Here is a 24,511-nt window from a genome sequence, read left to right as displayed (position 1 = left end):
CAAAGTGTTTCACTGAGAGTGGTTCGGTTTCATCTCGGCAGGACAGTCCCCAAATCGCCTCTGATTTTGACAATGGAGGAGCACTGTGTCTTGATGTTGGGTGTGCCGCTGGCTTTTGCCGCCGGCTGAATGTGAATGGCCCATTGTAATGCTCATAGTTTCAAATCTAGAGAAATTAAATTGAACCGACACTTATTTATTTCTTGGTGGAAGGGGGATTGGCCCACAGCTATTCTTTAATGACAGACCTAAATCAGGGGTAGGAATGCTATGGCGCTCTTGAGTGCTGTTGAACTGCAGCTCCCATCAGGCCTAGTCAGCATAGCCAATGGTGAGGTATGCTAGGTGCATCTGGAAGGCTGCACAATTTGCTTCTTGTCCTAAATTGAATTGGTAAAGGAAACCTGTTGAATCAGTGGGTTGCACATTAGTGTAGGTTGGTTATTGTTCAGTATTAGATCCATCAGATCGACTTTTATTTAAGACTAGCAATTGAGTTTTGGCCAAAGTGTAGGTTTCCTGATGTTATTGTTGGCTTTGGAGAAAGAAAAGCGATGGTCCCAATCAAGAAGTCTACTTGAGGACATGAGGAAGGGATGCCATACAATTGCTGTTTTTGCAGGTCAGGGATGGGCAAAGTGGACATTTAGCTGAATAGGATTAACCCAAGGAATGGACAAAGTTTTGCCCTCCAGATGTTGTTGGATTATCATTCCAAGCATTCTTCACCATCGCCTATGCTTTCTTAGGAGCAACATCTGGACAACTACATGATTCCCATTTTGGTTCAGGTAGTGCTAAGCTAAATGGATCATTGTGCTGATTTGGGGTATCAATCCTCCTTTTCTGAATTATTATGGCACACCATTTTGCATACTTAGAAGAGAGGAGATTTGTCTGATTTAATTTAAAAACTGAAAGAAAGAAAGCAGTTGTAGCATGATAAATAGGGGACCGTTTCTGCTCTAGGAAATCTTTTTAGTAACTGGGAAAGAAGCCATTCAGGTCAGTAGGAGACAACTTACCAAGACGCCAAATGTGCTAGAGAGAAATGGGTCACCTCATTAATAGATATTGCTCCATCAATAACAATTAATTAGATTATGGAATACGTGATGCACAGGAGTGGCCAATTTGCCATCCCTTGCAAGTTTCAGCCATGTATGGAATGTGAGCTCTCTTGTGGCCCAGCAAGAAGATCAAGACTCAAACAAGAAATGATCAAGTGGCACTTAAACATGGATATTGTGCAAGAATTTAGCTGATGATCACGATCTCTCCTGCCTTGTTGCACACCACGGATCCTTCCACAATTAGAATCAAAGGGAAAATCAAGGGCTATCGCTTGATGGTAGAGCATGTCCTTTGCAAACATAGGCTGGCATCCTGTTAGAGATATATACATGTGTAAGAGTGCATCTGCACTGTAGAAATAATGCAATTTGGCACCACTTCAATGGTCATGGCTCCATCCTACAGAATCCTAGCGTTTGTAGTTTGGTGAGGCACCATCACCAGCAGAGAAGCGAAAGACCTTGAAAACTGCAGATCCCAGGATGAAGCTGCAGCACTTAAAGTGGTGTCAACTTGCATTATTTCTACAGTGTGGATGCACCCTCAGTTACATTCAGCACACAGGCTGGATTATCTACCATGGCAATATTCTGTTATCATTGGATGCAAAATTGCACGTACAGCAATGTTGTTCATTGTGGTTGCACCTCACAGTTGCATATCGGGCATTGCAGCTGTGTATTGTATATTGTATTTGTACATTCTGAAAAGGCACTGAGTCATTTGCATGTGTTGTGTAATGTAGCTATTCTGTATGGGGATTGTATACTGCTGGCATAGTGTCTCTCTGCATGTGGATATTTATGCAATGCCATAGGAATATAAGATTGCATCTTGAAAGTCCTTGAATTGATACAACAACATTTCCAGGTATAGGCGTGAAAGATTCCTGTGAAACCCTGGAGAACCTTTGTTAAGTCCAGAGCAAGAAATCCTTTGCTCTACAAGTGTTTTGGACCTCATCTTCCTGAAGTCTCAGCCAGCAAGATCAATGAGAGTGTGGAAGCTGTAGTCCAAACCATCTGTGGTTCAAATCCAAATGATGTTCTTGCTTTCCTAGGCAATTCCCCACACCAGCTGTAACATTTTATCCCCAACCTTCAGTGGATTTCTTTTTAATTCCAAGACCTCAGAATGAGAAAAAAAGTGTACTTCTCTTCTCCCCCTTTAACTTCTTTTTAAAGAGTCATTCTTTCTTTCACTGACATCTCCTTTCCTTTGTGTGTCCTGTCTGAGATTGAGTGAAAGATGTTGTTGCATAAGCTTTCACAGACTTGGTCTACTTCTTCAGATGCATGGAACGAACTAGTGCCAAGGCAGAAAGGAGACCAAATCTATGAAAACCTATGCTGCAACTTCTTTTGCCCAGTTAGTCTCAAAGGTGCTGCAAGATCCCTTTGCATACCCAGTTCTCTTTGTAACCAGATTATCTCTTTTTTGGATTCCTTTTCCTTTTCCTGTGCTCCATCCACCTTGCAGTCTACCAGTGAATGTAGAACCAAGAAGCATTTGCTAACCCTGCTAATTTATTTCCCACTCTTCTGTTGAAATATGCCTTTTTGCAACACAGGAATGGCCGAATCAGTCCAAAGAACCAGTCCAACCCTGTCTCTCCCTCCATTAATGTTCTCTCCACACCTTGGATGAAAAAGTCTTCTTAAGACAGCAAATGGTCTCCTGCTAGCTGGATGATTCTGGGAGTTGTAGCCCCAAAGTAATCTTTAATACCTCTGATATTGTGAGTCACATCTAAGATTGCTTGGTGGTAGAAATGATACTCAGAAGCCCAAGAAAAACCAAAAACCGAGAAGCGTGTTTCATAGTGCCTGAGATATTTTATTGTGACAAATGCATTTTGGAATGCTAACATTCTTTTCTCAGTGGCTTTTGAAACAAAATTGGAGGGGAAAATCCCCAAGTGAATACATGCATATATTAAATGGTGATTTTAATAAACATATTGAGGTATATAAAAAAGTATCGAACCATTTTTTTAAACAGTATAAGAAAATCTGCTCTTCTGAAAACCAAAGTGGATGATTCTTTCCTTTCTTCTTTGGTAATGTGCAATGTGTTAGCAGTACGCAATTAGCATAGATTTTGCTGAAAGTACTGACTATTTAATATGACTGTATCTGTTATTCAGGTATATCTGCCAATGCATATCCAGCCAAAACAGTTCAGTTAATTTTCACATATAAGAAGAAAGTATCCCTATGCTCAGGGGAACTCCATGATTTGCAGAAATACAGATGATCTGATATGTGAAAATACCAAGACTGCTGGTCATGGGAAGAACATTGTTGTGGGCCTTCATGTCATTTCCAACTTATGATGACCCTAAGATGAAACCTAGTATAGGGTTTTCTGGATCTAAGAGTAAGTGGAAAGATTTCCAATGCCAAGCATTGGAATCAAAGCCTGGTCTTCAGAGTTGTTGTCCAATGATCAATCCATTACACCACACTGGCTCTCTGAGAAGAGCATACTTCCCTTGAAAGAAACTCAATGAAGAATGAATGCAATGGTAGGAATCATGAGGACCCTACAGGTGTATGGGCTACCATTCCCAGTAGCCCTAGCCAACATAGTTAATGGTGTGGAATGCTGGGAGCTGTGGTTCGACCACATCTGGAGGGCCACTTTATTCCCACCCCTACTTTGGTTTGTTCCAACTAGAGTAGATGCACTGAATTAATTGGTGAATGGTAAGTCAACACATAGGTAAATCCCATTGGTTTCCCTGAGACTCATTTGAGACTAATAGTAGGATTCAGGCTGGAAGGTGTCTTTTAGCCATAGAATGAAATCATAAGGTTACTTTGGAGGGTAAGGAGAAAAAACTGGGTCAAAAGTGGAATGTAATGGTGTATCCTGGAAGAGGGCAAGCCTTACTGGTTGGTGCAGTTCACATTGCAACCTTCTGCTGTGGCCTGACTTCAAGTATTCTTACATAAAACATGGTCAATAGGCAGGAGAACAACCTGAGCTATGTTGATGTTGGCCAACAGAATTTGGGCCAGAAGTAGGCTCATCTTCTTCTTCTTCCCTTAACTTCCTTCCCCTATGTCATATTTGTCTCCTGCTCCTACCTAGTAGAAGATGTGGGAATAAAACTACATTGATCCTACCCCCAAGGTCTTCATCCTTTGCTACTGGTGTAGCTACCCTAACTTTTCATGTTTTGAGGGCTCCCCGCATTGTGAGGTATTTAAGAGGGGTGTAGTGAACGGTTTGTAATCTGGTCCCTGGAAGACCTGTGAGTCCACTTCCACCCCACTTTGTTTATTCGGGGAAAGGCAGCTGGGGTCCCTTTTGAGAATAAGTACATCCCCATTGTGTCCCTCGTGGCTTTCACTCCTGACTTCCAGGTTCTCCTTACACCTCTTCCCAACAAGATAAAAGGCTTCAACAAGACTGAGCAGGATGCAAATGCAGGCCGTCACGATCATGAAAAGGGTAAACATGTTCTTCTCCGTCGGCCGAGAGATATAACAGTCTACCATGTTGGGACAAGGTGGGAGGGAACATTTCACCAGGGTGGGGAGCCTGTAGCTTGGGTACACTCGGTAGAAGATAAAGAGGAAGGTGATGTCTACAAAGGCTTTGAAGAAGAGGCTGAACAAGTAAGTCCACCACAAACCCCCACGCTTCTTCCCCGGGGGATAGCGGGGCCGAGAGTCCCGTCCAACTTTCTCCAGATACTTCTTCAGTTTGGCTTCCCGGTAGGCCACATGCATGACCACCAACAAGGACGGACAAGTGACGAGGATGAGTTGCAGGGCCCAAAGGCGGATGTGGGAGATGGGGAAGTAAAGATCATAGCACACGTTGGGGCAGCCCGGCTGCTCCGTGTTGCAGTCAAAGTCCTTGGAGTCATCTCCCCAAACTTTCTCAGCAGCCACTAAGTAGACAAGGAGACGGAAGATGAAGACCACCGAGAGCCAGATACGCCCAAAGGCAGTAGAGTATTTGTTCACTCCACCTAGGAGGTCTTCAAAGCCTGACCAGTTCATGGTTTCTAGTTTCTTCGGTTAAAAATGCCTGAAAAGAGACAGACCATGAAATTAGAAATGTCCCAAGTCAGCATTCCCCATCTACCAGCTAGGAGATGGTGAAAGTTGTAGTCCAGCACATTGGGAGGAAACCAAATTGTGGAAAATTAAAAGTTACTTGCACTACAGAGTTATAGCAATTTGAAACACTCTGGCTGAGATCCTTCACTGTAGAAGTATAATGTTTGAAGCCAAAAATGCACAAAAATCTATTATTTGCAAGCAGAAGGTGAGCAACAACCTGTCTCACCCCATCGCCCCATACACACAGGATCTAGGGAAGAAATAAAGCAGGCTTGAATAAAGTAAGTATACTTACAAATACTACAGATTTCGTAACATTTTATGGTAAGAGGCTTTATAACATATGCTCTTCAAACTTGGCAGAAAGAACAAGAACTGGAGACTTACAAAATGGAGAACAAACAAACTCAGACTGGCTGTGGTCAGAGCTGGAAAATGTTGAGAGAATTGCAATTTCCAGAATCCTCCCAGTCAGCATGGGAATTGAAGTCCCCTGGAGGGACTTTTCCAAGCCCTGAATATGAGTATCCGTAATCTTTATCTATGGTGAGTGTTGTGTTTCTGGAGAGGAGCCTGTTCTTTGCAAACTTCTGGGGAAGCTCTTATGAGCTGCTCTTTGAACTTTCTTGCTGGTGAGTGAGCTGAAATACTGCAGCAAACAGCAAAGAAAATGAGACATCTATAAAAGCTTAAGAGGAATGGGATCCAACAGGAGAAGGGCAGGAGCTTTTGAAATGTGCAACGGAGAAGTAGGGACAAGGGAAGAGTAGGGAGTCTAATTAGGGTTTAGGGGAGTATTACAGAGCTCTTTGATGCTCCCCTCTGTCCTTAAGGAGATCTCCAAGAAAGGCAAAGAGACTAAGAAACTCGAACAAAATAGTGTTTGCTAAAACACCAAAAACCTTGAGGAAGAGCGATGCAAAGGTGATTCATCTTTAATCTTTATAACCAGCCAAGGTTTACTAATTCATCACAGACCAAGCACTCAGGAAGAACATAACATAAGAATTTCCATGCTGCTTCAGATGGAATATTTGTCTAATCCAAAATGTTGTTTCCAGCCACAACCAACGCTTGGGAAGAGGGAATGTAAATCCTCACTTCTTTCATCCTCTTGCAGTAAATTGGACAACTTAAAAGCTTCTCTCTGTAACTTGAGAAGGCAGGGCTTTTGGGTGTGTCTGGAATTTTGCAAGACGTTTCCCTCTATTTCTGTAAAAAATTACAGTATTGGTAAATGCAGTCACTGCATTTAATAACTGCATATCTCAGATGAGATGGAAGAAAATCAACTCATTTGAAATATGCAGTTAATAAGTGCAATAACTGCATTTACTAATAGGTCCACAAGCCCCACAATGCAGCAGGGGTGATTTATCCCATTTGGAAGTAAAGCAAATAACGTGTAAAGCCTCTAAAAAGGACTAGCCACCCTTAAGAGTATTAAGTACAGAACAAAACATTATCCATCTGCATCACTGCCCAAATGGTGGAGCCCATGCTTTGCCTCCAGAAAGTCTGGGCTCAGCATCTTGTAATGTAATCTTCTAGTAATGGAAAGTTCTTCCATTGGAGTTTCACCATGCTCCAACTATTCTGATGTTTCGCTGCATGTGAAAAACATACTGATTTAAACAAGCTGCTTCCCTGCTTTGCTCAATCTTACATCTATTTCCTGAACCTGATAAATCACGTGAGTACATTTGTGTATGGCGTAATGGTGCACTATATGTAAAGGTAAAGGTAAAGGTAGTCCCTTGACGTGAATGTCTAGTCATACCTGACTGTAGGGGAAGAGCTCATCTCTGTTTCTAAGCCAAAGAGCCAGCATTGTCTGAAGACAAATCCAGTGGTCATGGGCCCAGGATGACTGCACCGAATGCTGTTACCTTCCCACCAAAGCGGTACTTATTCATCTACTTGCATTTGCATGCTTTCAAACTTCTAGGTTGGCAGAAGCTGGGACTAGTGACAAGAGCTCACCCCATCAAGCAGCATTTGGGCCTCGAACTGCCAACCGTCTGATCTTCCGATCATCAGAATTGGCATCTTAACCACTAAGCCACTGGATCCCTATATATATTTTATATATGCATTTTATATATACATATATATATATTATATGTATTTTATGTTTTATGGATGTACGCTGCTTGGAAATGTTTGGATCTATAAATATTTCCAAACATTAATAAATAATAGTGCTAAGGAGGGCTAGGAAAGATCATATCTGAAACCCTTTGAGCTGTTGTCAGTGGAGAAGAAATACTAACCAAGATGGACCAATTCCCTGACAAGGTTTAAAGCCGCTTCTTTGGCCTCTATGTTATGCTGTAACTCAATAGGAGACTCCATTAGCTGAAGTTCACAAAGGTTGGTTTTTTTGTGTGCAGAGAATGGCATTTTTTTTTTTTGCATGGGAAATAGCACTTTCTATACAGAAAATACTTATAATATTATTTCCTGTGCAGAAAAAAGCTGTTTCCTGCACAGAAAAGGCTGTGCATGGGAACTTACTTAGCATGAAATTCACACCGGGGTGATATACATAGAAAACAGTACTGTGTTTTCTGTGCAAGGATCAATGTTTTCTGCCAAGGAAATGTTATTTTCTGTGCAAAACAAGAGTGTGTGAATTTTGCACAGAACGAATCCTGATCTGTGAATAGTGTGTAGTTCTTGGAGACTTCTTCATTGTGAAAAAGTTGCTCCTTTCGTGAAGAAACCTAGTGAATAACTGCATCCCAAGTCAACACATTGTTGTGTTGCTGTGGTGTGCCTTCAAGCCATTTTTGAATTGTGGTGACCCTAAGGTGAACCTATATAGGGTTTTCTTGGCATGTTTCATCAGAGAGGGTTTGCCATTACTATCCATATGTCAACACATAGGCAAATCCAATGAATTCAGTGTCTCTACTAACAATAGATATTAGGCCATACTTGGAATGCAAAAGGGTCCCAGTTCAATCCTCAACATCTTCAGGTGGGACTGGGGGAAACTCTTCTCTAAAACATTTGCCATTTATATTGAGGTGGACCATTTGTGGCCCTCCAGCTGGACTTTGACTGCATTTCCCCTCATGCTTTACCACCAGCTTTGATGGCTAGAGCTGATAGGAGCTGCAGTCCAACAACATATGGTGGGGAATGCATTGTTCAACCTTGGTGTATACACCATTCCATAGCATCACTTTCGGGACTCACCAAAAGTGACCAAAACTCAACAAATCTCCTAATGACAATGCAAGTTGGGGAATTCTATTAGCAGGAGTCCAAAAAGAGAGTACTGTAACATTGCCAGCTCTGGCAATAGGTAACCAGGGTCTGACTCAGTATGAGGCAGCTTCCCTACTCTTCGTCTTTGCCAGCGTATGAATAATACAGGGCAGGGCAATCTGTTAAATCTCCCAAATGAGACACAAGAGACACGGTGGAACCAGAGAAAGAGCCAGGAGGATTCTGGTGGAGAAGACAACAAGGGGGGAATTGTTATGAATTCCCGCTGACTCTCGATCTACAATAATCTGGCTCGTCATCACCATTATTTAACTTCTATAAAGCACTGACATACATTTATGACTTTAAATTTATTCATTTATTTCCCAGCCACCTCCATTATCCCCTCTGTATTTCCGTTTCAATCATTAGTCTCTGACAGGGCTCCACTTGTCTCTGTTTTCTGTAAGCACTTGCAGGTTGCCAAGTCCCAAATCTTTTATCTTCTCTAATTTACTGCGTGCCATTTTTATCTATGCTTATGACACTTGATTGCCTCTCCTTCACATGATGGATCATTCCTTGTCCCCCTCTGAGCCTTCCTGATATTTCTTCATTGCCTTCCCATCCTTTTCTCTCCAGCGGTAGTAGCGTATAACCCTTGGCACTCCTTCTCCAAGGACATGGGTTGGCATGCAAGTAGGACAGGAATGGGCAAGTGGAGTGGAAGCTAATTTCCCCTCCCAGCCCATCTTCGTGAGCCATTCTCACTAATACCTCTAGTTTCCTCTACAATCCCTTTCAAAATGGGGACAGGAAATAATATTGCATCACTTTCGGCCACCATTTTGAGAGGGACTGCAGAAGAAAATGGGCTAGCTATGGGGTGCTTGTGGGTAGGGTAATTTTCATGTATTTTTGTGCAGCTTCGGGGGGTCCTATGTGGTTTCGGTGCAAACATTGTCTGAAAATTGTACCAAATTCTTTAAAAAAAATGTTTTGGAAGGACTTGGGGGCTTTGAGGGACTGGTGTGGATTTTCAGGAGCCACAAAAATGGGGTCCAGGGGCCACACACACATACATTATGTCCACTCATGATGTATGAGGGCACTGTAGGTGTCATTGGTTGTTCTGGTTTGATTTCAGGATTGGGGCGAGGAACATGCAATATTAGTTGACAGAGAGCTCTTTTCTCAATCGACCCCATTCCCATATTGCCTTTTCTCACCTTTGCAATGCTGTTGCTGCGAAGAAGGGATGCAAATCCTCAACTATTTCATAATCACATGGAAGGACCAACATGTTTGGCACTTTTCTACCAGTTGTGGGAGAAAAGCAATGTTTTTGGTGTGCCTTATTCTCTCTGTATTGGCACTTCTCAGAATGCTTTGGGGAAACTATACTGTGCAGAAATGCATTTGGCACAAGAAAAATTATTATTATTATTATTATTATTATTATTCATTTATATAATGCTTTCTGTGCAGGAATTATTTAATCTAAAGAATATTAAGGATGCAAGGAATGTTCACAATTTTTTTCTCATCCTTGATGAGAGGGCTGTGTCAGTAACTGTATATGGAGACACCATATTGAAAAATAAAATAAACTATTGGCACTATTATTATTTTTTTACCCTTATGCAGGAGTACAAAGGACAATGCTGATAGGAAAAATAATAATTGATATTCATTGGTTACTTTGGCTACTTAGGCCCTGTCTCCGTAGGCCAAACAAAATGGCCTCCCCCTGTCCGCTTGGTGGAGAGTCTAGACAGTGCACAGCCTGATCCCTGGTTCTGGTGCAAACAGACCAAATGACATGATCAGCATCAGAACAAGAGTAAATGCCTCTTAATACAGATTAAATTGCATCACCCTTTGCTTTGGATCTCCATTCGAAAACTAGGTTGCTGTTTGAAATGTGTCCCCCTGAGCTGCCTGGCATGTCCACCACTGCCATCCTGAACTAGAACCAGAAACAACAAGCTGTTCGAGAAATTCAAGGCGTTTCAAGGGAGATGTGAGCCGCAGCACCTTACATGATGGGTTTTGCAGTGCTTTTGCTTTTGCTTCTGCTTGGCCACATATTTTGCTTGGCTGATTTTGCTTGGCCACATATTTCCTGGTTTTCATGTAAAATGTTGGAGGGTATGCCTTTCCTTCCATGATGATCAGCTACATTTCACAAGGATGAGCAATTTTGCCAGGGACGGCCTTACACAAACAGCTAACAAAACAAGATGGTAGGGAGGATGAATCACTCTCTGTGTTTGTACCATCTGCATCAGTAACCCCATCCTACGGTCGGTTGGAGGTCTAGCATTCCCCCAGTAGGTGAATCAAAATGAATCAAAGTACTCTGCAGTTAAGTACATGTCTGCTTACATTTCCCGGTCCCTCCCTGAGCCAAGGAGAAAATACCAGCAATAAGCAATTAACCCTGAACAGGAGCTGTTGCATTCAAGAATCTGCCGGCTGAAGAAAGGTAGCAGAAAGGAAGTGGTATTAAAAAAGTGTTGAGGTCATATCCCAGCATGGAGCAAAGGAATGTTGTAGGACTTGGACGCAGTGTTCCAAGCAAATTGGATGCTCCTGCATTTTGCAATAACATTCAATTAAATGTTGCCTGGTTAAAAAGGGAAGAGGAGGAAGGTGCGGCTGGCTAATCCAAAGTCACTCCCAGATCAACAGGTGTAAACAAGGGGGGATTAGAAAACAAAGCATTGAAGTGTGCAGAACTGGGACAATGTATCGCTGGGGTGGCTGCATCAAAGTTTTAGTTGACAGGCTGGGTGTATCTTCTTCAATAGATGAGGTTGCAGGGATCTTTAGGTCCTGTACAGACTGGCGAAAAGTGGGGCAAGGGCTGAGCATCTGCATGCTCAAAGCTCTACCACCAGCCTCAGGGCATCATTGTGGCACATGCCAGTCTACATGGTACGTGCCATGATGACGCACCTCCGGTGCAGCATCTAAATGGCGCAGCGTGGAAGAGGCATCATCATGGTGTGCCGCCATGCTTATGACACCTACTCCAGGGAGCAAGAAGAAGCTTCTTTTTGCTCCCTCTGGAGGCTGTGGCATGTGGTTGTCGCGGCCTCCATCTGGGGCAAAAGGGGTGGCGTTCAGCTGCCCGTCTGTACATCCCCTTAGCCTTTTTTAGACTGCAGCTTCCAGAATCCTCCAGCCACATGGTTGGAGGATTCTGGGAGTGGTAGTAAAAAAAGGTAATGTTTTCAAATTCTAGTCTTTGCTATATTTTCATAAAGGTATAGGAAAGATCTTTTTGCACAAGGGCCAGGCAGAAGACTCTCAAACTGGGTGTGAAGTCAAAAAGCCCTCCTCATTCTTATTCAGTAGAGCAGAGTACTACACCTGCATCTGATGTTCTACTTATTTACATAATGAATGTAAAAACTTTCTTCTTGCAAACTTTTCAACTGAGACTTCCCCAACCCTGCACATACTAGATGTGTTTGACTACAACGTCCATCTTGTTGGGTGTCTCAGTTCACATCTCCCTTAAAACTCCAAGTCAGGACTCCTCTGAGTTCCTCGAACAGCTTGTTGTTTCTGGTTCTTCTATCAGTGGATAAATCTACACTGTATTCTTGACCTAGTTAATATGATGACATGACTTTAAGGCTCTTATTAGTTCAGTTCAGGGCACTAAATTGGGACACAGGAGGAGAGTTACTAGGAATGCATCTACACTGTAGAAAGAATGCAGTTTGATACCATTTTAACTGCCATGGCTCCATCCTACGGAATCCTGGGCTTTGTGGCTTTGTGAGGCACCAGCACTCTTCGGTAGAGAGGGTTAAAGACGCTGTACTACTGCAAATCCCAGGATTCCATAGGATGGAGTGGTGTCAAACTTCATTATTTCTACAGTGTAGATGCACCCTTGGTCTGGCCATGCGGTCCAGTATGTTGACCCAACCATGGTCAATAGGATGTCTTCTGGCATCCCACAAGCAGGAGATATATAGGGTTACCATACTGGATCTGGGAGAGTCTTCCTGTAAATGTAAATCTTAACAGATCTCAGAGCAGGATGAGGTACCATAAAGTTCCATCAAGTAGGTGGAGGTATCTATCCTACTTTAGGAAACCCTAACTTTCACCTACAGCTATTCCCTCCCATCCTGACTATTGCCTCCTCAATGGAGAACTGTGGGATGGGGTTTGGAAGAGCACTCAACTCTCTTCTTGATGCCAGCTTGTCCATGCTCTCTCCTCCTGCCTCCAACCAGTTTTGGGAGAGGATGGCTGCAGGTGAAAGTCCAGGTTTGGAAGGTGATGGAGGACAAGTATCTTCATCCCACTTGATGAAGCTTTAAAGTTGAGATCCAGTCTGGCGTAGTGGTTTGAGCATTGGACTACATCTCTGGAGACCAGGGTTCAATTCCCCACTTGGCTATGGAAACCCATTGGGTGACCTTGGGCAAATCACATACTCTCAGCCCTTGAAACCCCCATAATAGGTTCATCTTAGGCTCGCCATACGTCAGAAATAACTTGAAGGCACACAACAACAAGGCTTAAAGTTAGAGCAACCCCATTCTACATCCAGTCTCCACAATATAAAAGTGCCTGGCAAATAATAATAATAATAATAATAATTAATAATAAAACATGAGCATTCAATCTGTTTTAGAAAACTTTTGATTCAAAGCTAAAACAATATCATCATGTCCAATGAAACATGCAGGTCAGATAAGCATCTATTCTGCAGTGTGGCAGCAGCTCTTTTGCAGCAACAAGAAGAGACTTCATTGCATTGCTTACTGCGGAGGTGGCACTGAAGGTATGTGTTTCTGCAGCCTTCCTTCACTGTCCTCCAAGTGCTGATGCTGCTAAAAAGATCCAGGTAGACAGAGGAGGATGAGGAATGAGATGTTTGACAGGCATAAAAGACTTTGAGTGCATCTACACTGTGGTGACAATGCAATTTGACACCAGTTTAACTGCTGTGGCTGCATTGCACCAAATCCTGAGATTTCTAGTTTTATGAGGCACCTGACCTCTTTGGCAGCAAAGGCTAAAGACTTTGTAAAACTGCAAATCCCAGGATTCCATAGGATAGAGATACAGCACTTAAAGTGGTGTCAAACTGCATCATTTCTACATTTCAGATGCACCTTTTGTTAAAAGGAGCTTTGTTTTTGGAAGCATTGGCACTGTACAGACCGGCGAAAGCGCCGGCCTGCATACGCACTAGGGTTGCCTCGGGGCGCTGCTTATATATGCCTCGCAACCCTACTACGTAATCTGTACGTCAAAATGGTGGCACCCAGTACACATGGGTGCTGCCATTTTGACGTGGTGAATGCTTAGCGTCCCCATGTCCTGGCACAATTGTGACACCTCAAGTGCGCCATTGGCACTTTGTGGCATCACAATGGCACTGCATAAAGAACCCAATTTTAAGGGTTGTTTTTGCTCCGCGGGGAAGCCCTGTGGTATGGAGGCTGCGGCTTCCCTGCGGAGCAAACTAGGGCGGCGGGAGACCGCCCACTTTGGGCGGTCTGTATCCCGCCATTGTTAACCGAATAGTTTTAAAGGAATCCCACAGCATCTTTAAGACTGAGAAATAATAATTCTAGCATAAGCTTTTAGGACTCCACTTAACTTCATCAAGTGCCACAAAAACCTACGCTAGAATTGTCGAATTGCTAGACTAGGATGTTATCATTTTACATTTCGTAGTTTTAATTCTCCCAAAAACTCTTTCTCCCAACACTATGGAGTTTTGTATTTTTGCTGGAAAGGAGAAAAGGGACAAATGCCCAGAATAAGTAAGGAATTTTGTGGGCTTAATATTAGCCACTTTTTTCTTTTCCTTTCTATGTGTGTGTGTCTGTGTACAATATATAGGCAGAAAGCAAAGGAACCAACACCAAGGTTTCCTCCATGGGTGGTTCATGTTTTTGATGCTATGCCGGGAGTACAGCAAACCAATTTTAGTAGGATTGTAAATGACAAGTGCTGGAGGGAAAGAATGACGTGGCATAGGATTTTAAGCATCACTCTTACATTTGGATGGCGGTTGCAGGGGTGTAACTACAGGGAGAGAGAAATGAGGGCACTGCCCTCCCCACAAATAAGAATTCTGACCTCTGCAAATGAAATTTTCTCTAGCCCCAAATTTCTAGGATTGAGGTAGCTTAACATTTCAGTAGAGTGTTTGGAAATACAGCTTAGGCATCCATAAGAAAGGGGCAGGCAAAGCGACCAAGGGGAGGCAAACACACCAAATGAAAGAGTTCTAGGTATGGATGATTTTCAAAGGTCTCCCTCTCTGCAATGCTAGAAACTGTGTGACTGAAGGAAGATTTCATGGGGGTTAGGGCAGAATTCTTTATTTGGGGAAGCAATGCATCCTCTATAACCGCATTTCTTCATTTTGCATCCTCTATAATTGCATTTCTGGGTTTTGTTCGAAATGTAGTTTGCACCAATGGCAGGGGGACATTTGGGTCTTTGGTTTCCCTTAATCCATTCTGAAGCAAGTGAGATAATACAGATAATATAGTTAATCATCTAAAGAGAAGGACCCACCCTCCAAGATCTCTTGGAGAAGCAGGAAAACCCTTGAAGTAATGTCTTGGTCTACCAAGATGATTGATTTGAATCTCAGCCAGGGGTGGGTGGTACCAAGGGAATGCAAACACAGCAAATGTAAGAGTTCTAAGTGTGGATGATTATCAATGTCTCCCTCTCTGCAAAGCTAGACATTTGGAGGCTGAAGGACAATTTCATTGGTAGGAGACAGAACATTTATGAGAGTGAGACAATGCTGTAGTTATACCCCTCCAAATGCGATGCTTCAAATCCCATGCCACATCGTTTCCCTCCATAGCACTACTGAGAGCCAGCATGGTGCAGTGGTTTGAACATAGGACTAGGAGTCTAGTGATTGGGGTTCAATTCCCTGCTCAGCCATTGAAACCCACTGGGTGACGTTGGGCAAATCACACCATCTCACCCCAGATAGATTTGCCTTAGGGTTGCCATAAGTCCCAAAGGACTTGAAGGCACACAACAACAAATAGCAGTCTGATCCCCATCATTTTTCTTAGTCTATCTGGTTTACAAATGGTCAGGTCAGTGGTAGTGTGGCCACATGCTTTGGCAAAGTCAGATTTGCCATATGAAAAGTGCCAGAGATTCAGTTCCATTTCTGATTCCCAGCTAGAACAGAACCATGGAATCAAGTTTTGAATAGTGAGTCAACACATAGGTACATCCCACAACTTCAGTGGGTCTGCTGTAGTTTGGACTGACAATAACATTCATATCAGCACAGGTGCCTGTCTTTCATCAGCTTTTGGGTCTTGACTGCGTTGATAGCCATCTCTAAAGTGGTGTCCTCCTTCTCCTATGCTGCCTGTTGAATAATGGGAACTAAAGGTTTTACTTTTCCTTAGGGGGGAAAAAAGTGCTAGCCCATTTGTTCAAATACAGACGTGAAAAATTTTGTGGCTGTTGACAATTTTTCCGATAGCATGTCTCGATGTGTCCCCGCACTGTTTCTTACTGAGCATGAGAAAACTGTACGAATCTTCTTCACATACCTTCCCATCCCCTCTCTTTCCTTCTTTCTATCCTTGTTCACTCTCTCTCGCATGCACACACGGACTTCACAGACACCACAAACTCAAAACCACAATGCCTCTGTTCATTGTTGCACATTTTTCCAGGTACTGAAAATGACTTCTCTCTTTCTTTTTTTCTTTTTTGGAAAAAAATGCATTCATTTTGCTTAATTTCAGGGAAGAGGGGTGGCCAGGCTCTGGCATGTCTCTAACTTGCCTCTTTCGGTTTGCGGAGCCTAGTTTCCATCCCCACAGGCATAGGGCAGTGTATCTGTTTATTCAGTAGAGGAAACATTTCCAGAATTGACTCAAGAGCAGTTTTTCTCTATTCAGTGTGAAAGGGAGCCCTGACACTGAGAAAGCCTTCTTCAGCTCAGTTTCCATCACTCTTGGCTCCTTTTACATCCCTGATCTCCTCCCCAGCCCCTGTCCCTTACTCCCATGTTCCGACACAAGTGCAATATCTTTAAGCTCAGACAGGGAGAGAGCTCACCTTTCTCTTTCCTCAACTGGAGAGATCACTGGCATTCTCCTTCCCCTTCATCCCACCCTGGCAAGAGTTCTTACCTGGTGGGAGTCCAGTCTTTCCTACAGGCCCTTCCTCTGTCCAGTCCTTCCATGTGTGGCATTTAAACTCTCTCCTCTCAGTTAAAGGCCATCAAAGCTTTAGGGCTCCTCCCGGCACTCTGTGAATGAGGAGGAGGATGAGGTGTTGGTGTTGGAGGAGGAACATCCAAAGGGAAGCATTCCAGGGGTGGAGCTGGATTTTAAGGCAGATTCCCATCACACCCTCCTTCGCTTGCCTGCTGCCAAGACTGATGGAGGCAGAAAGCTGGAATCAAACAGCTGTAGTTGACTTTTTCCAGAATGGTGCAGGTCCAACCTGTGAAGAGTGTCCTGGCACTTGCAATGACGTTCTGGAGCAGATTCCTGACTGCCTAGGACTGAATATAAAGGGGGCTTGTAACAAATGCTGGATTCGAGTTGTATCATTATGCTGGTCTAATGCCAGAGCTCTCATGGCACAGTGTTAAATGCCAGTACTGCAGCCACTCACAGACACAAGGTTGAGGGTTCGATCCCAGGCAGGGCTCCAGAGTCGACTCAGCCTCACATCCTTATGTAGGTCACTAAAATGACCTTACACTTTAAAATCAGCTTACACTTTATAAACAATTTGGGGGGTGCTTAAACACACTGATAAGCAGTATAGAAATGTATTTGCCATTGCTGTTGCTATCATACAACATAATTACAGCATTACTATTCCACTTTAACTGCCAGGGTTGCATCCTGCAGAATCCTGGTTTGTAGTTTAAGGAAGCCTTAGAGCAGAGATTCTCACACTTTGGTTCTCCAAGAGTTTTGGACTTTAACTCCCAGAAGCCCCAGTTTCTTTATGTCATTGGATAAACCCCATCAATGCATCCCAATTGTAATGCTTTTACATTATTGATTTTTGTGTGATAAGTTCCTCCTGCTGCAGTTCTGATATGTAGGGAATCACACAGTGCAAGTGGGTGGGATACTGTTCCTCTCCCCATTTTTATTCTCAAGCAGGCTCCCCCACTTCCCCCATTTTAATAAATTTTAATAATAATAAATTTTATTTCTACCCCGCCCTTCCATAGGTATGATCAGGGCGGCTTACAAAAATATTAAAACATGCCAATGCAAGTTAAAAAATACAATATAACAGTTAAAAACATTAGTACAAAAACGGAACAGGAAGACGATAAAATATACATGTCAGGGGCAAAAAGAAAAGAGAAGGAATTTACAATGGTCCGGGGTCAAAAGGGAAAAGGAGAGCAGGAAAAAAACAGACAGTCTAAGGTGGGAAGGCCAGCCGGAATAGATATGTTTTCAGCTGTGTCTTAAAGACAGCTAATGAGGCGGCGGAGCGAAGCTCTGCAGGGAGCTTATTCCAAAGAGAAGGGGCAGCAATAGTAAAAGCCCTCTGTGAGGTCCGCATCAAGTTGGACCTAGGGACCTCCAACAATTTGGTCCCGGAAGTTCTGAGAGTTGTTTTCTTTCTTTCTTTTTTACTTAATCAATTGGTGTGACTACAGAATTGAATTAAAAAAAATACAGATGGAAAGGCATGCTGGAAAGAGCATAGGACAGTTTGGTGGATTTTGGATGATGCTGTACTTTGTTATATGGCCAACATGGCTACCCCTGGATATATTCCCAAACTCGTATGTTTGCTTTTCCTACACTAAAGTGATCCCAAAATCGTAAAATGTATGCAGGCATATATAGAGCATTATGGTCTTGCAAATACTTTGGATCCAAACTGTATCAGAGTTTAAAGGTCATAACCAGCACTTTCAGTTCTGCCTGGAAACAGAATTGGTGGTGAATGCAGCTGGTTGAACAAGGGAGTCAGCAATCTGGTTGCAGCATTTTGGCATACTGAACTTTCCAAACAGTTTCCAAAGTTTCCAAAGGCAGCCCTGTGGAGAGTGTGCTACCATAATCCAACTGGCATGGATTCAAAACATGTGTTATCATGGCCAGATCGAACACCACCCCTTTACGCAGGAAGCTCTCTTTGCCTGCAGAAAAATGAACCCGCTGAAAGGGCAGTCAGACATGTTGGCACAATTCTGTCCTCCATGACCTAAAACAACAACTGGAATGGCCTAAGATGGCCAATGGGATGATATTACAGTCTCTGCTCCTTGTGCCGAACAAGGTCACAGTCAAAATGTCGCTATAGTTTTATAGAGTAACACAGTTAAAAAACCTAGGAAAAAGTGGACATTAAAATAGGATTAAGCTAGTCACTGCATTGAAACACTTCACATCTCTAGGGAAAAGAATAAAATGCAATAAAGATCACATAGCAGTTTAGAACAGTTCTGTTTTAAAACTCTCTGGGAAGGGAGTTTCAAAATCTAAGGCAGCCACCAAGAAGGGTTTGTACTCACGGTTCCCTTGAGCATACCGATACCTCCTCCTTGTTTCTCAGTGTTTTGGCTACCATTCTGCTGGCACATGGCCACTGAGCTTGGAATGCAAGGGAGTGATGTTTTCATCTTGTCATCCCATCGCTCTTGGCATCTATGGCAGCCCAAAGTAATAGTTGCCATAAAGACAATAACATAACAGAAAGGAGAGAAAAGCAAACAGGCTATCAAGCTGCTGGTTTGTTTGACCTCCCAAACTCTAGTTGCTTGACCTATACAGCTCTCCATGGCCGGAGATGTGAAGGACTACCTGTTCTCCTAGGAACTTGTGAAGGTCGGCATCTGAAATCCACACCTCCAATATCTTCACTTTCAGGAAGGGGGAAGCTCCAGGAGTTAAAGGGCTGTCATACCTTGACTCATTGGAGAAAAACAAATGGTAGTAGAAAGAGAGGAAGACTGTATGCCAAATGGATAGACTCAACCAGGGAGGCCATGGGCATGAATCGGCAGAACCTGAGCAGAGCAGTAGAGGATAGGAAGTCTTGGAGATATCTCATCCACAGTGAATCCTCCCTGGGCTGTAGTCCCAACTTTACAAAAAGCTACTCAGTGTACTGAATCTGTTTTAGAGACAGGGCTGACTACTTTCTATAGATCTCTTGAAGTCAGCAAACATTCAGAGTGGAATCTGAAAAGGGGACTGCATCCTATCCCCACTGCAAAAATTTCTAGAAATAGAGGAAGAGAAACAAGGCTGTCAGTTCTTTCCTTCTGTCACTCTGGAGAACTTCAGCAAGGACAGGAGACAGTCTCCAATGCTTGGTCACCACTTTCTTCCTCTTTCTCCTTTTCTCCTCAGTCAGTGGCTCTTGGCAATTGCAGGGGGACAAGATATGTGGCTGTGCATGCAGAGTGGTTATGCTCCACCTGTTCCCTCAAGCATCTTGGCCAATATCTGTTGGCCTACTGGACTGTCAAAATCACTTGATGCAATTCAAAACATCAGGTTGATGCATCTGTTTGTGTGTGTGTTGATACAAGGATTGTAAAACATCTGATCCTTTTTGGTTGCTCTGGATCTTCATTGGCAAATCCAAATGTTTCTAGAAGTAACATTTTTGTTGACTGGGAATAACTTCTGATCTTTTTTCACCAATTTCAAGAAAAGCTGGAACAGTATTTATAGCCCAAACTGCATCCTCACAATACAAATTTGGATGTTTTCTCAGCCAGAACCCCCTGCACAAGCCCACAAAGATTATTTGCAGCTTGTTGGCCACACCGTTGCCACCTCGGCTCTGGATGTTGCTGGACTGCAACTCCCATCTATCTTAGCTGTGATAGCTAATGGTGAGGGATGGTAGGCATTGCAGTTTGACAACGTGAAGGCTAGAGGTGGCCCACAAGTGGTGTAAATGCACAGACACATGGATCCATGAATCTTACTTTGGAAGAAAGGAAGAATATAAATCCAATAAATAAATAAACCCACAGCATCGAACTCCTGTCTCTAGTTTGGATTTTTCTGCTCAAAAAGAAACTCAGAAAGGAAGTTATTCTTTCACACCATCAGAAACACTTGGGGGGAAAAAGGCCTGTGAATCATTGTTAGTCCAGGTTTCTTCTCTTCAGAGTTTCTTGAACCAAAGAATCGTAAAGGTGACCACCAACCTGATCAAGAATGGGAGGACATTAATTAGAAGTGGAAGCGAGCAGAAAGGAGTCCCTGAATTATTAAAGGCTCTTGACTCACCAACAGTGGACAGGAACCCCTAAATAATTCAGGGGGCTTGACTCACTATCTCCACAGAGCATCATGTGAGATTTCGGTGCTGAAGCAGGAAAACTTAGCAAGGTCCAAGTTCCTTCCACTCCTGACTACAGTCAAGGCAAAGCAGTATGAGTGTACAGAAATGCCATGTGTTTTCAAAGCACTGGAAGCAATTATTTTATCGTTCTTAATAACTGTAGCAATGTCCTAACAGATGTAGAATTCTTGGCTTCGGTTCCAATAAACACTGCTGCCACAAAGGCTGAATTATGTCTGAAAGCGACTGTGTGCAGTTAAAACAAATGGATTAAATGCCTCCATTTCTGAAGAAGCCACATTCAGCGCAACGTCTCCTACCATGGAACCATAATTTCAGGACCTCTGGAGGCATAACCACATGCGGTCTGAGCATGGGAGAGTGCCCCTTTCGTCTCATACTTTCTTGACATTTCAGTTTGAATAAAATTATAAGCAATGGTTTTATCATTTCCATGGCAGTGATGGTGGCTAATGTCTTCCAGGTCCCTGGAAGAACCTACCCAAGGTGTGGAAGGCATTTTAGGGATAGGGTCAACACTTTGGACAGCTCCTGTACAATTCAGAATGAAACCCAATGCAGATTCACCTCTCCACTGACCTAGAAGCCAGCAGTCATCTGTGTCTCATCATTGGATATTCAAAACATAAGAATTTGCCCTACGTCTATGATGAACTGAGGTTCGGTTCATTTATGGATCTTGTTTACTTGGTGACTGCACTATCTGATGATGAATGTGTGAAGGATATTGCACAGATCGAACTCCAGAGAGAACTGTCCCCTCGAGCCAACTCAGACGCAGCGGTTCATAATGGATCCTTCTTCACTTTCAAGGCTGAAACTAGCACTCCAAATTGAACCTGGCAATGCATAGATGCATAACAAAGCAGATATAGAAAGATTGGAGTAATGTGTCTTGATCTTTGGGGCTCAGGCTGCATTTTGTAAGGTGGAACATCTTCTAAATTGGATAAGAAATGGGATGCTCTTTAAAGGAAGCACAGCAGAGGATGAAAGTTATTGAGCAAACATCAGTGGCTTCCAATACCCTGGGATTTGGTGTCTGTGTAAAGAAATCTGTCAGCTCCATGGAACAGTCCCTGAATCAACAATCTTGGGTATCCCCAGTTTTATCCCAAGTAAATAAGAAGCCCCAAGAAGATAGCTTTGAAATGCCATTTTGCAGACTTGCAATGAAAGGAGATCAAACTGATATCTCCGGCAGGGAAATGTCACACGGCTAAACAAAATACTCTGGTCCGTAGTTTTTTTGTATTGTTTCATAGGTCGGAGGCAGAAGATGAAAAAACCCATCAGAAAAAAAAATGGCCTAAATCCTACAGTAGAGCTCTTGGATCAGTTGGATTCACCCATGTGTTGACTGATCATTCAATAATGGATTCAATGGGTCTCTTTCGCTGGGATTAACTAAAAGGATTCCAGCCAGTGAATGGGAAAAGGATACAACTTAACTAGGTTTATCATGGCAGGTTACAGACCGCCCGTTTGGGGCGGCCTGCACCCGCCCCTTTCCCCGCTGTATTGGGCCTTCAGCTGCCAGACCGGCAGCCTCCGAGGCCCCGATCCACCGCTTTCCAGGCTGTGGGGAAGCGGCAAAAGGCCGCTTCCCCGTGGCCTGGAAAGGGGTGTCCTTGGGGCTTCAAGCCCCAAGGACACCCGGTGACAGCGGGGAGGAGGAGAAAGGGGCCGCTTGGCCCCTTTCTCCTCTGTGTCGCTGGGTGCAGCCATGTAAAGGCTGCGCCCAGCGACGCAAACCCCAGAAGGAGCTCTGTTTTGGAGCTCCTTCTTGCACCGCAGAAAGGGTGCTCTAGGCGCCCTCGCGCGGCGCAAAGACGTCACATCCGCGCCGCCTCATTTGGAGGCGGCGCGGTCGTGATGTCATAATGGTGGCGGCCATGTGGAACGGCCACCGCCATTTTGTAGGGACTGGGTCCGTATTAGGGCTAAGGGCGTCAGGAAGTGACACCCCTTTCTAACCCTAATACGGACCCCGTCCGTATTTTCAGGCCCGTCTGTAACAGGCCCAATAGAAAATAAATGGGAAGGGGGTTTAATGTTTCTGTTTCTTTTCTCTGCATGAAAAATAAGTAAATACGCATCTTTTTGATTGGTGGTGGGAGGTCCTGAGGCTTTTCCTTGCCTCTGTGAGCACTTTTACACTGTCTTGGCAAACCTTCTGGGTATCAGTGGATCTGTAATAGAGACTTCTTAGTTCACAATAGGTCCTAGGATTTCTTCCATTATATCTCTATCTCTATCTCTATCTCTATCTCTATCTCTATCTCTATCTCTATCTCTATCTCTATCTCTATCTCTATCTCTATCTCTATCTCTATCTCTATCTCTATCTCTGTCTATCTATCTATCTATCTATCTATCTATCTATCTATCTATCTATCTATCTATCTATCATCTTCACCTTGAAGTGTAGTCAATTCTCAGAAGGGGTATAATGTTGGGACAACTTAGTATACCCTTTCCAGCCACAAGGAGTCTCTCTAGCACCATCAAAATATGCGTTCTGATTCAGGTTAGGAGGTTTCTTTAAAATCTTCTTTCCCTGCATGTGGATTTGAAAAAATAAATAAATCTTTTGTCTCAGGAAAAGAGGATCATTTCCTGAGAGGGTGCCATGCTTTTTCTCCACTTGTTTTTTGGGGTGCATAACTAGGGGTGGATTTATGGAAGGAGGAGAAGAAGACAATGCGACACTTCTCCTAGGAAGACTTTAGCCCTCTAGTGGGAGTGAAGAAAGGAACTGAATGTCCCTCCAGATGTTGAGCTACAACCTTCAGCATTCTTCACTATTGTTTCTGTTGGCTAGGGCTGCTGGGAGTTGCAGTCTGACATTCTTTCAAGCGTTGTATGATTCCCACTGCTGTCCCCAGTCCAATTCTTAGTCCCTTAGTTAGAGCAGGCCCATTGAAAGCATGAGATTTACCCATGTGCCAATTCATCACAATAGTTGATCTGTAGTGGTCTACACTAACTGGGACTAACTGAATGTAGGCCTAAGGACAGGATGGGAATCCTGCAGCCCAGCATTCTTCATCATTGGCAATATTGGCTAGAATTGTTGGGATTTGCAGTCCAAGATCATCTAAAAAGCTGTGTAGCACCCGTCACACCTTAATATTTATACCACTGGACTCTCTGGCTGATGCCACACTGCAAAATTAATGTAGTTTGACACCGCTTTAACTACCATGGCTCAATGCTAAGGATTTCTGGCATGTGTAGTTGGTTGTGGCACCAGAGAGCTTTTGGATAGAGAAAGCTAAATATCTCACAAAACTACAAATGCCAGAATTCCATTGAGCCATGGTAGTTAAAATGGTATCAAACTACATTCATTCTATGAAACCATCCATAATTCTCATCTATCCCATTTCCAAATTACAGTGCATTTGGGGGGTGGTTTGTTTTGCAATAATTCACATGGAAAACGTTTTAAAATGCATATTCTCTCAAAATTATATATTTGGTTTAGTGCTGCAGATGTGCAGTTGTTTCATCTTTGTTTCCTGAACAAAAATGGAACACACACACACATACACACAATTTTTCTGGGCTCTCTCAGATGCAAATTCATCCATTTGCAGGGCTGCTTTTCATGCATTTCTGTAAGTGCTCAAGATTTTAACTGCTGTCTGGTTGCATGGACTATTAATAAGCAGAAGCACCGCATGGGTTGCTCGCATCTTTATGAGGAATCAGCTTGCTGTATGTGTTTGCTTTTTTCTGCTTGCTATAATGCATTTGCTTGGTTCCATAAAAGAAACAGCTACTAG

General features: G+C 43.3%; 1 protein-coding gene across 2 annotated transcripts; it reads right to left on the bottom strand.

Annotated features, from left to right (window-relative positions):
* Positions 1-51: 51 nt before the first annotated feature.
* LOC149305056 (gap junction beta-5 protein-like) lies at positions 52-16,610 on the bottom strand. Of its 2 annotated transcripts, none has more exons than XR_016271825.1 (2): positions 16,541-16,610; positions 52-125 (listed from the first exon to the last, which is right to left on the bottom strand). XR_016271825.1 is itself a non-coding variant. In XM_089478421.1 (2 exons), exon 2 carries the CDS (start codon positions 5,088-5,090, stop codon positions 4,239-4,241), a length of 852 nt encoding a protein of 283 aa, XP_089334547.1. In that variant the 5' UTR covers positions 5,091-5,118; positions 16,541-16,606; the 3' UTR covers positions 2,959-4,238. The 2 variants fall into 2 exon arrangements, 1 of the variants encoding a protein (XP_089334547.1); XM_089478421.1 differs by lacking the exon at positions 52-125 and adding an exon at positions 2,959-5,118 and having other exon boundaries at positions 16,541-16,606.
* Between the last annotated feature and the right edge of the window lie 7,901 nt (positions 16,611-24,511).

The sequence above is a fragment of the Sceloporus occidentalis genome, unplaced genomic scaffold, assembly GCF_023333645.1.
Source record: "Sceloporus occidentalis isolate IW3139 unplaced genomic scaffold, rSceOcc1.0.p SCAF_13, whole genome shotgun sequence".
NCBI classification, from domain to species: domain Eukaryota; kingdom Metazoa; phylum Chordata; class Lepidosauria; order Squamata; family Phrynosomatidae; genus Sceloporus; species Sceloporus occidentalis.
This window is presented reverse-complemented; position numbering and strand designations above follow the sequence as displayed.